At 38.9% G+C, this 15,659-nt stretch overlaps 1 protein-coding gene across 1 annotated transcript; it reads right to left on the bottom strand.

Moving 5' to 3' along the window:
- Positions 1 to 3,671: 3,671 nt before the first annotated feature.
- LOC103707706 (dof zinc finger protein 2-like) lies at positions 3,672 to 7,137 on the bottom strand. The gene is made up of 2 exons (XM_008792296.4): positions 6,896 to 7,137; positions 3,672 to 6,222 (listed from the first exon to the last, which is right to left on the bottom strand). Exons 1-2 carry the CDS (start codon positions 6,917 to 6,919, stop codon positions 5,257 to 5,259), a joined length of 990 nt encoding a protein of 329 aa, XP_008790518.1. The 5' UTR covers positions 6,920 to 7,137; the 3' UTR covers positions 3,672 to 5,256.
- Positions 7,138 to 15,659: the final 8,522 nt, after the last annotated feature.

Consider the following 15,659-nt stretch of genomic DNA (forward strand, 5'->3'; position numbering starts at 1 on the left):
TCCTAATGGTGGGGAGCAGTGAAGAGAACTTGCCTGAGTTTCAATGACAAGAATAGAGGTTTTCTTCTCTCAAAAACAAAAAGAAACTAAAATAAAGTTACTTGCTACAAAGGGTCCAGAGCGATTTCTTGGCATTGACTGGGATTCTGAAGAAATAAAGAAACAGCTAAACAATTGTAAAGGATGGGAAAACTGCATTATAAGTGCACAAAAAATAAGGAGATCGAGGATTCAAGGCAGCTAACTAAGATGAAGACACCTGCCTGTGTATATATTGATCTTGAGAGTTGTAGCAGCGACAAGGAGTGCTTTTGAGTCCCTCCTTCCAAGGTTCTTGAGGGCCGTACGTATCTGAAATGCTCTTTGGGTATCATCTACCAAAAATTCTAGATCAGTGACCTCAATTGAAGGATAAATCTTGGCTGGAGAAAGGAGTCTTTTTTTTTTTAATTAAAAAAAGAAGCAAATGCAAAAGCATACTGAAACACCACTTTTGTCAGCTCGTTCGACATTCAAAAGATTTATTCAGATCCTCCTGCAGAATAATTACACAGCTCTCCAAATTTCAGCAATCTTTCTAGTTTCCATAGGTGATCATGTCCACGTTCAAGAATAGTCTAGCCAGTGTTCATTACACCATCCAGTCTAATGGTTCCTGTTCTCACCATGCTCAATCTTTCCTAGTGGGTCTTCCAAAGTTTCCACACAAAGACACTGTGCATGGATATATGAGTTTTTAGCAGGATGCAATTTGAGGAGGATGGTGGACCGAACCTCACGCCCATTAAGATATTAGGCCGAACTTAAGACTACTACATGCTCAATGATGAGCAAGTACTACATCTAGGAACATGTTTTGACTCAAAATGTATTATATATAATACATGTAAACTCATACTACCATGAATAAATAAGTATATGGTATCATGTGGTTTCATTTTCGTGACTTAATTAATCAAGAGTAAGTTAAAACCATACATCATGGACAACAACACGTCACTAACATTTACTAATCTCTCAAAATATGGAGTTCTGATGACTGATAGAGCAAGTTTCAGCGCCGTCGGTCATACATGGTTGGAGGCAACAGTCTAGACAATTACCTTGTTCTAATGGGCTTATCAAGTGTATGATTCAAATGATTCTTCTCTGGGGGAAAAAAAAAGTTACACATTTCATGTCATTCTCTTACCTGCTCTAATTCTGCTGCTAGCCTTGTGAAAGATATGCTGTCTTTCTTTGATGGAACTTTGTTAGGTTTCTTGCAAAAGGAGCAGGGGAAAAAAATAAAACTCTACCCTCCACAAGAAAGGACAGAGCACCATCCAATCAAGACAAGTCAGGATTGTCGAGGACCATTTGTTTCTTTCTCTCTCTAGATGCTTCCGGGATTGTGAGTCAACTTTTCCTTGTTATTCTCATTGTTCTTGTGGCCAACAGGGGCAAATGGCTCGCCATGCATGCCTTGGCCAATAAGAGCAGCACATTTGGTGCCTTGTCGGATAAAGGAAAAGGACCGAACAAAGAGAACTTGCACCAGTGCCTTGGGGGTGAATAAAGGCAAATCCATTCTTGGGGCATGGGAAGAGGAGGTAAAAGTGATTTAACTTGAAACTTTTTGCAAGCTTCATTCAAAAAAGTAATGCAGCTTCCTGATCAACTACTCTTGGAAGCCAAACTAAGTTGAGGCTCATTCTTTATAACACTTGCAAGCCAAACTGAGAATGCTTCTGCGTACACTTGTTTTTCTCTAGTTAACCTGCCTAATCTAGGAAATGAATATGTCCAAAACCTCCCATCACAAGATTATTTAATCCCTGATACTAACACTAAGCCATGTACAAACCTTTCGCTCTGGGATTAACACTCTTAAGTACGATGAAAGCTTTTGTCTCTGAGTAAGCCTTCTGCCTCTGTTTGCTGCTCTACTTGCGCGCATGCACAAGCTATGCACTAATTTTGTGCATGTAATCGAAACCATTGTTGTGTTGGAATCGGAACATCATATGGCCAATTCTCTCGTAGACAAAAGAAATACAAATTCCCATCAAATTCTATCACTAAGTCGATGTCTTGCAACCGCATTTATCCCAATGCAGATATATTACCTTACGTCTCGTGTCTATGTACTAAAGTTTATTAATGCATTGATTTAGGCGATTCTAAACCATACCGGTAACATTGATAAGCAGATCATACATTTGATATCCTTTGAATGGTAAACTTAATTTTGATGCACAACAATATTACAGAACCACATCACACATGTATGCAATTTAACAAATTTAAGAAGATGCAGGATATCATCCGAATATCTCTCTCTCTCTCATTTTTTGTTCATTATTTTTCATTCACAGACCAAGCTTTTGGGTATACTTGAAATCTCGTTGAAAGGTATGGAAGATGAGATTGTCCACTCTCAATAGTGTCATCAGCTTGTTACCCGATGTAAGAAAAATACATTGTTGTACATGTCTTATTAGGCCTTGGAGAGATGTGCAAGGACAAGGACTGGTCCGCTGCTTGCAGGGTTTTAAGTGCAGTGCCCTGCCAAAAGCTTTGGTTCTTTAAAATAAAACCATTGATTATTGGTAAATTTAAAGAAATATAGAGTGTAGGTTTGTGATCAACCAAAGTAGAGGTTGGAATGGCATTTAAAATAGTCATTTTCTTTCGATGTGTTTGGTTCAGAAATGAAATAGAAATCAAAATCAAAAAATCAATTAAACAAATAAATATTTTTTAAATTTGATTAAATAGAAAAGTAATTTTGAAAAATTATTTTTGCATGCAAATATGGTGAAATAAGATTTGAATACTAAAATATGGTGGAATAAGATTTGAATACTAAAGGAAGAGCTGGAATTAGATTATGAAGGATTGGAGCATTTCTATTTCCTTCTAAAATAGAAATAGGATTTCTCCCGAAGATGAGAGTTACTTCCATTTCCATTCTAGAATCCAGCTCTTCCCAACCAAATATATCCATCCATAAACTAAAACAAAACTTAAACATACACCATTCCAGTTCTCCACGAATTCTTCACCATAAAAACCTCCACAGAAGAAAGACTAGCCATGGATCTCAAAAACACTAAAAAAAATGCATTTGGGAGGAAAAGAAGTTGAGTCGATTCATGTACATTCGCCTAAGAAGTCAACCCACATAATAGGGATTTCCAGCCTAAAGATCATATAGATAGAACACAATCATAAATTTCTACATGTAACTCATAACTCTTAATATTTCTATCTCACATATTCATAACCCATGACTTTTCATGTTCTACAACTTAAGAGTCTTAATCTTTGATGACTCTTGTGACCTTTGGCCTCTCACCTTTTTGATCTTAATTACTTTGACTCTCCAACTAGAATACTAGGTGGATTCCATATCATCTTACAAATCAAGTTTATCATCCAACACCATTTCCCGGATGCTCAACTGGAAAGGTCCACTGTTTATATACTATCATCAGCAAGGTGGATGCTACGAAGGTTTGGGGCAAGTGTTTTATTTCACTGTTTATAAATGTATGCGGAAGCTGTCATCCAATTACTACGAAGCATGCGACAAGGCTGGTACAGTCCAGCTATAATCTATCCTGTTAGCTAATATTGATCACAGCAACTATGGTACATGCAATAATGTTTTCACCTGAAATCCTGGATGAGAATAAACTAATAATAGCATGCGAAAAAGAGAGCAAATAAATATACAAAGACGAGATTTTGGCACTAGAAGTACTGTGAGGAGGACGTTGCTGTCAAGATCATAAACTGGGGAGAGAGGGTTGCACCCTCCCAGAGTCTTAGGATGATATCAGGGTCATAATGCTATATTCCATGGTATACCACAGACAACCAAACGTAGAACACCGGCATAACGAAGTATTAAAATAGATGATGGAGTTATTTAATGAGTTCAGCATCAAGAAAGTGGGGGGAATCATTCCTCAGCCCTCAGCCCTCATCCCCAGGGGAATGTTTGTGGGTCCTCCACCTGCTCCAAAGCTCGATGCTTGGAGAAGAGAGTTGGCTTGCCAGCTATTTAAATGCAAGGCATGGAGGAAGGGCAAGGGAAGGGGTAATCATGCATGGAGATGGTGTGAGTAGGTGCAGGAATCATTAGGTGAGAAGCTTTAGGTTGAGGCAGGTGGGGAATTGGTCTCCAATTTCCATCCTTCAGTGGCCATTCATCCACTTCGGTTTTGCTTTCTCTTCTGAGACCATGGAGAGGAAGAAAAGAAAAGAAAAAAAAAAAAGGTAAGGAGGGGTGAAGAGGGGGGCTGTACCTTTTATTAAAATAATAGTTACATAGTACAAGTGCCCGCATTACCACCTCTCCAAATGGTCTAACATAAGATATAATACCATGTGGAGTGAAAGAAAAGTCTTGAGTGAGCGTGAGTGTGGTCATACCTACTTATTCCCTCTCCTTCCCCTTGGTGCTCTCATGGCTGGAAGAATCTTGTTTGGGATGATGCGACGTTCCATCAAAGACCTGCTGCAGAAGTGGAGAGAAAAATGACAGATAAAAAGCCAAAAATGAAAGAGAGAACCATGATAATATTACATAAATATTACATTCAATCCCCTTGTTTCATAATTTAATAAACAAATAGACCGTTCTTTCAACCCACCCCCCTTTTTTTTTCTAAAATAGTCCATACAATCTTTCAAACTCCAGAGTTCTAGCTACAATACCACATTATTTCCAAATCCATCAAAACATATAACACAGGGGTGCCCATCCTTCTCTCTTTTACCCGTTTCCATCGAGGCAATGGTGCAACGATCCCTACCAAGTAATAGGGTTATACCGCCTCCCATGTTATCCCTGCAAGAAAAAGAAAAGAAAAGAAAAGAAAAAAATATTGGGCACCGTAGGCCTCTTTTCTTCTCTTTCACCATACAGGCAAAAGTCCACTTTGCTAAGACACCCTATTGAAGCCAACCTAAAAAGAAGCTTCACATGTCCAAAGAGACCAGAGATCGAATAGGAGAAACTAAAAGAGAAGCAAGGAGAAGGGGAAAGAAAAAAAAAAGAGATGAAAAGAAATGAAGGTAAACAGAAGGAACTCCATGTATCCTGTGTCTGCTGTTAGTCCATAACAAACTCCAAACAAAGTTATCCACCAGCACCACCACCATCATCGGAAAAACAAAATGGTTAAATAAACACCAACTCTTCTCCATTGTTCTTAAGAGTCTTGGAAGCCTCCTGCTTGCTTGCTTGTCTGTCCCTCTTTAATTCTACCAAGAGCCTCCACCACCCATCATACCATTCCAAAACCCAGGAGGATCCCCAACTTGGGCTCTATTTTGCTCAAATTCAGCGGCAGTGCTCGAAGGGACAGACTTCAAGTCCTCGAAAGGAAACAGCAGCCTCCCACCAGCATTCTCCTGCACCCCATGCAAACCCCCATACCCACCACCACCACCACCACCGCCGCCACCACTATGCCCTCCTCCCTCTCCTCCAATCCCGTCCAAGGGGAATCCGAGGGTGGGGGGCCTGAATTCCTGCAGTCCAACTCCGAAACCAGCCGGGTACTCGGGCATGGGCATCGGCACGAAGGGCCCCAGCCCCCTTGCACCCATCCCACTCCTCAGCAGGTCCATGGCAGAAAGAGCTCCAACAGCAGTGCATGGAATGCTCCCACTATTACTTCTGCTGTTGTTGTTGTTGCTGCTGCTTTCCAAGTTGGGGAAGTCGTTGAACTCCTGCAGGCTGTGATGAGGGAAGGCCAGGTTGAGGTCCTGGCCCTCGTGGAACTTTGGGTTCTGAGAGGAGGTGGGTAGAGAGATGGGGGTGGGGGTGGGGCTCAGCTCAGGTGGCAGCTTCCTGGAGGTGGAGACCATGGATGTTGCCGCTGTGACAGTGGACGAGATGGCGGCGGCGGGGGAGGCAGGGGTGGCGGTGGAGGAGGAGGAGTTGGTGGACCTCTTGTTCTTTCTGGAGCCACCGCCCACAGGGACATTCCTGAGGGACCCACCCTCAGTCCAGTACCTCCTGCAGGTCTTGCAGAAGTACCTGGGCTGGGTTAGGCTGTAGTTGTTGTAGTAGCAAAACTTGGTGTTGGTGGAGTTGCACCTGGGGCAGTTGAGGGCTTGCTCCTTCTGGGGCCTGGCTCTCCTCTCCATCGGATGAGGCCTGGTGGTAGTGCTGCCGGTGGTGGACGACACCAGCTCCTCCATGGGCTTCACCAACCCTATCTCCTATTGGGCACCACCGCAACCCCATGGGGACAAAGAGGAGAAGGTAGATATCAGCAAAGAAGCATATATACGTACATAGAGATAAAGGTAGATAACAGCTGGCTAGCAGCTATGTAGAAAAGATCTTGGAGAACAAACAAAAGCCTTGGAGAAAGAGGATCGATAGATGATAAAGGAGGAGAGATGGGAGATGGATAGCAAACAAAAATGAAAGAGAAATCACATACATGCGCTTGGTACATCACAAGAACAAGGCAACCCTTTTTCATGCCTCTACTTTATTACACAAGCTGAAAAGAGAGAGAGAGAGAGAGAGAGAGGGAGAAGGAAAGGTGGGAAAAAGAAAGTGGTGTGCTGCTTTCAAGGATTAAAGGAGGGGGTTGTGACAGGATTAAAAGACTTAAAGCCGAAGGAAAGTAAAGGGTGAGAAAGAGAAGATGATGCAGTAGCCTCCCAGGAGATCTCTAAAGGGGCAACAACCACCTCACCTCCCTCCCATCATACCAACCGAACAAATTTACATCAATTTCATGAACCCACACAACCCAATACAATCAAAGAAAAGAAAAGAAACCCATCCCCCGGATCCCCAACACCCAAGACAAACCAAAACAAAGAACTCTAGATCGGGACTCGAGACCAAGCTGCCAGATCTTGTGTTCAGATTTCTTACCTGAGGCCACTGGGCAGTATCCATGCAAGATTTCCTTGTGGGACTTGCCTGATGGCCTCCTGTGATCCAAAGAAGAGCAATTCTAATCTCCTACCCTTAGAAGAAGAAGAAGAAGAACCAGAGCTTTCCTCACAGAAGGAATGTCTTTGGCTGGCCTGAGTGGAATTGTGATGTGCTGTGGCCTTTCATATCTCTGAGAGAGAGAGAGAGAGAGAGAGATGTGGTGATGGATTCTAAAATAATATTATACTAATTTTTATGCTTATATTTCTACTTGTGTGGGTGGGGTGGGCGTTTGTCCATTGCTGCCCGTTCGCTATGTTCATTTACGGTGCGAGTCTGCCACAGAGACAGGACGCGGTGTGTAAGTGGGCGAGTTGGTGGTGGGGCCCCACACGCGTGTGGGGTGACCTGGCACGTGCGTCCAAGGTGAGGCCCCCCGACAAGGGCTTAAGGGAGGACACGCGGGCGGGGCCCACCCGGGCTTAGTGCGCGGATTGGAAAATCGGGATGCAGCCGATGGGGACGCTTTCCCTGCCTCTCCTCTTCTTTTATGAGAAGAATGGAAGGAGGAATCGTATAAGAAATTTTTTATCCCAAGGGAATAGTTCTTCATTTATGCAAGTCCCTAGCCAAAATTCCTTTCCTATTCAAGGACTGTGAGACCAATTGGCCTTCCGAACGCTGGCCCGTGGGTTCTGCTTGGCTTTTGTGGCTCTGGCTTAGCTATGTCTCCACATGTACTGACACGAGAGATCTCAACAAGTCTCGTTCATGTGATCTATGGAAGAGGAATAGCATTTAATATACCGTCATAGTCATGATCTTATCCATCAAAATTACAAATTATAAATTTTACAATTATTTATTAAGGAGAAAAAAGGAGAGAGAGTGTATTTATTAACAGAATACCGGGATTGTAGTGAAATATGCAGTCGATTGGCTCAATAGATGGAACTCACCAGCCTCAGAGACAACATCATGACAAAAGACTTTGAGAACAAAAAAAATATAATTATGTTCCATAGCTGACATAAGCCACCTTGGAACTAATTGCCCAAAGGATCATAGCAAGTTAAAATTTTACTCTTTTTCTAACGTTCATATCCTTCTACGTATTAAAATTTACATAAAGATCCTTCCCGAATTAATATATTTTGCATGTATTTCTTTCTTTTTGTATATATACCTATATCATCTTACACGGTTAAAAAATTAGCGGTTTAAATTTGAAAAAACTAAAAAAATTTTAATGGATAGATATGCAAAAAGAAATATTTATAAGGTATACATGTAAATAGCAACTTTATGAAGATATTCATGTAATTTTATATATGTAGGAGAGTTTACATACAAAAAATTCTTTACTAAATAAGGATTCTGGTAGAATTGCTTGGTATCATCATCCCTGTGGAGCAGTCTTGAGATTGTGTCATGGTACAAAATTTGGCCTCAAAATCGGGATGTGTTCTATGTACAAGATTGAAGAGATTGTAAGGCTCTCAATTTTCCATGAATCGCTCATGGTCCAAGCTGGAATTTTGAATCCATCAACTTGCAAAGCCGACCAGAATGGATTCGTTATCTAGGTTTTAGGCTGACTTTAAGGACAAGATGTATCAATTTATGGGATGGACAAAGTACCCGTTAGACCCACTTAAACCAGCAACCGATTTTTGACCCTCGGTTCCTGTCCAATTCTTGATTTAGCCACTAGTGAATCCAGTACCATCCATGCATGTCAATGCTACCGTTCAACGATAAGCAATACATTAAGCTGTATTCAATAGGTTGATATTTTTTCAGAGTAATACGGTGGTAATATGTCCCCTCTAGGCTTTTAGCTAGCAATAGATCTCCTCCTAAGTGGCTGCATAATATTGTCGAGCCATGGCATGTCGTTAAGCTCAAGGGAACAAACATGACAGACAAAATAAGTAGTAATAATTGTGGATACAATCATGTTGATAAAAATTAGGGTACATCTTTGTCTTTTTATTTTGTTTTTTTTTGGGGGGGGTGAAATTTCTTGTCTGTTGCTTAGATACAATTGGAAGGATTAAGAAGGTGAGAGGGTGAGATCTAATGATGCAGTTCAATTTTCATATAAATTGCACATAAAGATGCAGGAAGCATCAGCATGCAAGCATTAAGAATGTCCGACACTACAATAAAACTTAATTACCACCAATTAATGCATGATATTTGATATTAGTTTGATTTGGTCATGCCATATTGCTAACTTGCTACTATATCTTGTAAAAAAATATAAAATATATGAATAAATTTACTTCAACTTAAACTTTTAGGACAAGTGGTGATTTCAACATAGTATTAGAGGAATGTAATTTACTTCATTCTATCAGCTTAACTTTTATAAATTTATCTCATTCTATCATCTTAAGTTTTTAGGCCAAGTGGTAACCTGAACATATCTCAAATTAACCCTAAGTTTCACATGAAGGATATGGATCTCAATTAAAAGAAAGCCGTCGTCTGAGGGACTTTTAAGTATGATTTAATTTGATCAGAAAATGTTTTTTGTACAGTACGAATACCAATATAAATCAGAGGAAAAGAAACAAAAAAGTACGCTACTGTTGGCTGGCAACCATTTAGGAAAGACTTGGTCGCATAAAATTAGTTGGTCCAGAGTCCAAGATTTGAATACAATGTCAGATCAAGCGGCTCTTTCTTCTCTACTGTTTTCTTCCACCCTCCATATCATGTTCTCAATAGAATGCGACATAGGCTTAAAGAGAAAGAAGAAACACACAATGTCCAAGGGGCTATGGATTGGATTTTCCCATGGATCTTCACGAGTCGTCTTATGCTGATGCTACTAGCTCTCTTTTTCTGGTGGACGAGCTTGGTTCGGCCTTATATTTTCCCTCAACCAAACAAAAGAAGGAAAGGAAAGACTGATTAATTAAGTTCATTTCATCTTGGAAATGTATATCTGAAGTCCAATCAGAGAATAATTTAGAATTAGTTTATTCATTAAGGGCTTGACATTGATCTAATAGCCTGGTCATCATAATAAGCTACATCAACACCCACCCTATGACTCTCTTAAGGTAGCCAAATGAACTACATCAGCAACATTACAATATTAACTGAGCCATCACTGCGTGAAGACAATTGGTGATCTAGGGCCAATTAACTATCAATTTTCTAAGCAGCCAGGTGAGACTTAAGAATGGGACAATGAATCGAGACCACTTTGATGCCAAATGGTGGGGCTAATTGCGATGGATGGATACTATTATCGGTCCGACAGCTGATTCGATTCGATCGCGACACCCTGCTGATCGATCTGGAATCAATCTCTTGGGTGGATTAGGTTAGAAAACATATGTGGTTGATAAGGAAGGCACCATACTTGTTTGCAATCCCGGCATTCTAAGGGCCAGCAACTTTGAACCCATGAAGTCTCAGAAATTGGGGGACCCTTGCACTATTGGAGAGAAAAAGAGGGAGATGGGGACTTCGTTCAAATGTAGCCTCTTGACCCATCTTTGAAATTGAGAACTTGGGAGATTCATAAGGCTATCGTGGTCATGAGAAACGCTTGTTTTGGACGGGATTCCAAATGACAAGGACACCATCATTGAAAAAAGAATCAGGAGTGGGAAGTGAGGTGGAATGGGAAACTTCCTTTTGTTGTGGCAGATGCGAGTGGAGCCATCTCTCTCGCAAAATTGGTGCGAGCGTCCATCAAAAGGAACCATCCAATCAACCGCCACGGCACTCCATTTGGGCATGGAGAGAAAAATGGTGCAAGCTACGAAGGTAAACATAATCCAACCCATGCTTTTCTGATTCATCTTTAATCTGGGAAATAATTTTGCCGTTCTAATGATGATAACTAAGCACCATTGTTGCTATTAAAGAATTGAGAGACATACCTTCCGAGACGCACTCGGACGCATAAATCGATGTTCTATTGGAATTTTCTTGCCATTCAAATCTTAGGTTGGATTTTCATTAGAGCAATCTTGTATGTCAAAGTTCTCGCACAAGTATCCTATTATTGGAGATTTTGAGAGGCATGTTGGTGTTGGAGAGGTTTAGATTAGATCTAGAGATATTAGAACAAATAGAGATATAAAAATACAAAAATTTACATGGTTTGGTCGATGACCTGCATCCATAAATTAAAGAAAGCTTTATTAATAATAGAGGAGAAAACTAATTACAAACACCGGATATCAAAAACCTCGGATAAAAATGTATGTTCCAAAACTTTAGGTTGAACAAAATGTACATGCGTGCATGTGTGCTCGTATCTTTAGGTTGGGTGCTCGAGAAAAAGCTATTTTACTAGCGTATCAATAAAATACAAAAACACATCACAATAAATTCAAATAGTATGAGATGAACGATAAATTTTTTTTATTGACACCATTAACACCGATTAACATGAGTTAACACATGTAGAAACAACAAATGTATTATTTTATATTTCTATATCAAACATCGTACTAATAATTGGAACTTTATATATATATATATATATATATATATATATATATATATATATATATATATATATATATATATATATATATATATATATATATATATATATATATATATATATATATATTCAATCTGGATTCAGATTTTTGTAATCACACAAATTAAATCAAAAATTTTTGTCATACCGTTAAATTTAACAGTCTTTTCTAATCCACTATTTTTTTTTTAAAAAAAAAAAAGCTCGCATCATGACATAATGAATTTCGGTTGTCTTGAATTATATTTAATTGAGTTGATTTAAAATAAACTGCTTCTCTCTCACTTTGCAGTGGCTGGAATTGGATTGAAGCTCCATATAATTAATAAGATGCTAGCTCCTCTCTCTCTCTCTCTCTCTCTTACTCTCACTCTGCCCGTGTGTAGACTTCACATACATCTCAACATGACATAAATATTTTTCCCATTTAACTCATTTTTGAACTGTTAAAAGTTTTGGAAAATGAAACGTCTACAGCCATTGCATAACCATGATTATGTTTTCAAACATTATTGAAGGCCCCACTCTATTTTTTCATTAGAGAAACGTTTCTGCTTCAAGGGCCCCAGGTTGCATGTAATGTCCGACGATGATGACACTCTAGTTTGACGAACAAATACTCCATTTCCAGGAGTTTTGTAGGCTTGAGACAAAGCTACCCTGGACTATCTACCCTGGATTTATTTGAGTTGTTGGTGGAGTCCACCAGAAAAAATCCATCCCTCACGATCAAACAAAGAAATACTTCCAGGACTCTCAACATCCATACGCAATTTGGTTTTGTCTTCCCTCGGTGCACATGAAACCATCCTCTTAACCATCAAACCTGGGCCAGTAGGAGAATAATACGAAACATTGTGAGACAAAATTTGTTTTATAATCTATAGGACTTGAACAATAATTAAACGAGCCAGCAACGATATAGGTCAATAATCTACGCCTCTTTTTTTGTTAAAAATAAAATAAAATAAGAAAACACCACAAAATTTCACTTTTGTGGGTGTAGACAAGCCGAACTTAATCTTCTATGGATATCTAAAGCTTCGCAGATTAAAGATTGAGTGGTATATGCCAAACTTGAACCTGTTTGGTGAGATTAAGGTTTGAGGATTGTATTTTTTATTAAGTTGGAATGAATAACCATCAAAGGTTGCAGTCGGCTCTTAGAGTTCGACCTAATCAAAATATAGTCCTCAAAGCTTTCCTTTTTTAAAAAAAAAAAATTATTGCAGGGGAAGGGGAATTAAGACCCAGATTTTGACCTTGTCGTGCTTGGTCTAACCAGACACGATTCGACATGAAGCCAGAAAAGAATTATTCATAAGTTTGGACTTAGCTGATAAACTTTTGATCCTAACCTAAACTCGATCAAAAAGGGACCGACTTCCACATTATTAGTGAACGGGTTGAATCTAAGTAAACATGAGCCAATTTAGATCACATCTTGGTGGAGCTGGACACGGACCCAATTCAACCAAATTAACATTGCACCTCTAGAAATACGAGGGTCCATTATTTCTTTTGAAATGTCAGAAACTATCTAATAGGATTTTTTTCAATATATATATATATTAAAAATAGATTTATATATAATAAGCTCCTAGCGGCAAGCTACAAACTGATGAGCAAGCATCTTCTTAGACAATGCCAGCATGAGTATTTATATTTTGCACTGTATAGTTGTGTATGTAGCCAATCACATCTGCTCGTTTTTTTTGAGACCTTTATTCATCAAGCGTTCATCGTGCTGCGTGTCTCCATGGGATGATATGTTTCGCCATCACAAATGATTATATATATCTTTCATGTTGGACCAGTGAAAATGCGAAGCCTTCGTGGTGTACTGCGACATGTCATTATAGGAAATATTGGCAGTAAATGCACCAACAATGGGATTAAAGAAGGGGCTACATGCCACGCATTAAACTAGACCCACAATTGGATCTCTTTTGAGAACCTCAAAGTTGACATGCATGAAAGGACAGAATGACAGATCAAACTTCATATAGTTGAACTTTTTCCAAGCCACAGGGGGCATGTCGGACCCTTAGAAGTATTCATTTATTTCAAGTCAAGTGTCAGCAATCTATACAAAATATTCAACAGATTATAAAGTATGGAAAATAGGTGTGAATGATCTACCATGCTTCTTGAAGTGAACATGGTAGGTGAGGCCCTAACTCAATGCTTGACTTATTAGGTGACTTCCACTGTAAGGGGTGGGCGTACTCAACTTGCATGGCTGTGCATTGGAAGGTGGTTTCTCTTGTCCTTGTGTACAACGTGCAAACCTAACATGAGGTCGATTAATTTCTCAAAAGGATGTGAGGTCAGTTACTTATGAGGTTCAACTCCATGTACCCAACTTAGGCCATATATATATATATAAAGGAATCTCCCTTTTCATATGTTCGATCTAACCATCAAGATAAATTTGGTTGTATTATCATCTCAAACTCTAGTAACTTGCTATTCAAATATCAAAATCTTTGAAGTGCATGAGTTTAAAGCATATTCAAGTGGGGATTCTATTCCTTAGTCACTAGCCCACCTTCGAGAGAAAAAAAAAAAAAAAAAAAAGAATCTTTTGAGTGATAAGATCATTCCCATATGTTGAATGACTTCTCTAGTTGAATTAGCTACATGCACTGCAAGTAAAAAATAAGGCTTAATATAAACAACATAAGTGTAACTTATATCGGGAAAGGTTATTATGTTACCGCATTAGCTACCCAACATGGTATACGCATGAGAGCAAATTCAGATATGAATATAAGGAACTGGTCTTCTTAAAAATTCTTTTATTAAATAAGTAGAGGCAGGAGCAGGCTTCTAGAGAGATTCAAAATGAGCTCAGCAGCACTCTAAGCAAGGGATTCTTGCTACCAAGATGATCACATGCCCTTTATCTACTTTGCGTATAACTTAAAAACATCGATGTTCTTTCCATGGCTAGTAGGCTTTCTACTAAAAATAATATTTTTTTAATGCAAAATATATAGTAATGGAAACTACTAAAGCATTGTTCTTATTTTCAGTAAAATTAAGTTTTTTGGATTCTTTTTCTTTTTACATAATACTTTGAGTAAGAGGTTAGAAAATTAAAAAAAACTAAATTTAAGTAAATTAAAGAACAAGATGATAACAATTCAATATCAAATCTTTAATAAAAATTCAAGAATTTTAAAATCAATGTATAAGCGTTCAAATCAAAGATTTACCCCATTTGTTATAATCTAAATATGTAGAATATTTAATTTTTTTTAAAAAATATATTTTTGAAGATACCTAAACTATAAATCACTTGGATGAAAAAAATGGATGATATACATTGATTATAATACTAAAATATATGATATGTATGTGAGTTAGGAGTCTATTTTATCAATCATAATCTACATATGTGAATATATATATAGATTGAAAATCGATCGATTGTGATATTAATTATTTTTTATCCACTTGATATATGCGATAGAGATTAGAAGAATAAAAAATTTGATTTCTATATTTTTTTTCAGCACAGTACGGATCTCTATTTTTTTTATATCTGTTATTGATTTTGAATCATCATCATTTTACCAAATGCATTCTCTAAATTATTAGAAATTACTAACAAAATATTAGTTTTAAAAATATATTTTGTTAGTCAGCAATAGTGTTATGACGTAAGAGAAACTACTTTTTGGATAAATCATGATTCTCGCATGCTCAAATAATTTAAATAAATCAAATTCCAATTACACCATGAGAACGTAGACCATGTTTTTTCCTTGGACGGCTGGGTCGCGAAAGAATGATCGAACTTCTTTTACTATATCAACCATTAGATCATTCAGTAGGTGCTTTCAGATCTGCGCATGGTACGGTCTATGGGTCCACATCAGCGCGTGTAGTCATGGGGCTCCACCCAGTACGGTGAGCCACGCTGCGCCGGCACAGAGAACTTGCACCCAAAAACGTGACACCGTTCCGTATTTTTAAGCGAGCCCGCCTCAAGCCTCCGCCGAGCCACCTCTCGACCGACACGGGAAATCCGGAAAATCTCGGCCCCCAGCGTCGGTTCTGTCGGCAGATCGGCGGCGATCCGGCACCGTCCGACGAACCTGACGAGTCCTCTCGCGTCGAAACGTGTCCTCCATTTGCGCCGCGGTTGGAATTTTGAGGCTTGCAAGGGAAAAAAAAAAGATATCGATAGATACACAGAGAGAGAGAGAGAGAGAGGGCCCATCGGTGGGCCGTTCG

This window comes from Phoenix dactylifera, chromosome 5, assembly GCF_009389715.1.
Source record: "Phoenix dactylifera cultivar Barhee BC4 chromosome 5, palm_55x_up_171113_PBpolish2nd_filt_p, whole genome shotgun sequence".
NCBI lineage: Eukaryota > Viridiplantae > Streptophyta > Magnoliopsida > Arecales > Arecaceae > Phoenix > Phoenix dactylifera.

Coding starts and splice junctions, on each gene's coding strand:
- LOC103707706 (XM_008792296.4), bottom strand. CDS start 6,919: ATGGATACTGCCCAGTGGCCTCAG. Junction 6,223..6,895: donor ATACTGCCCAGTGGCCTCAG/GTAAGAAATCTG, acceptor GGTGCCCAATAG/GAGATAGGGTTGGTGAAGCC.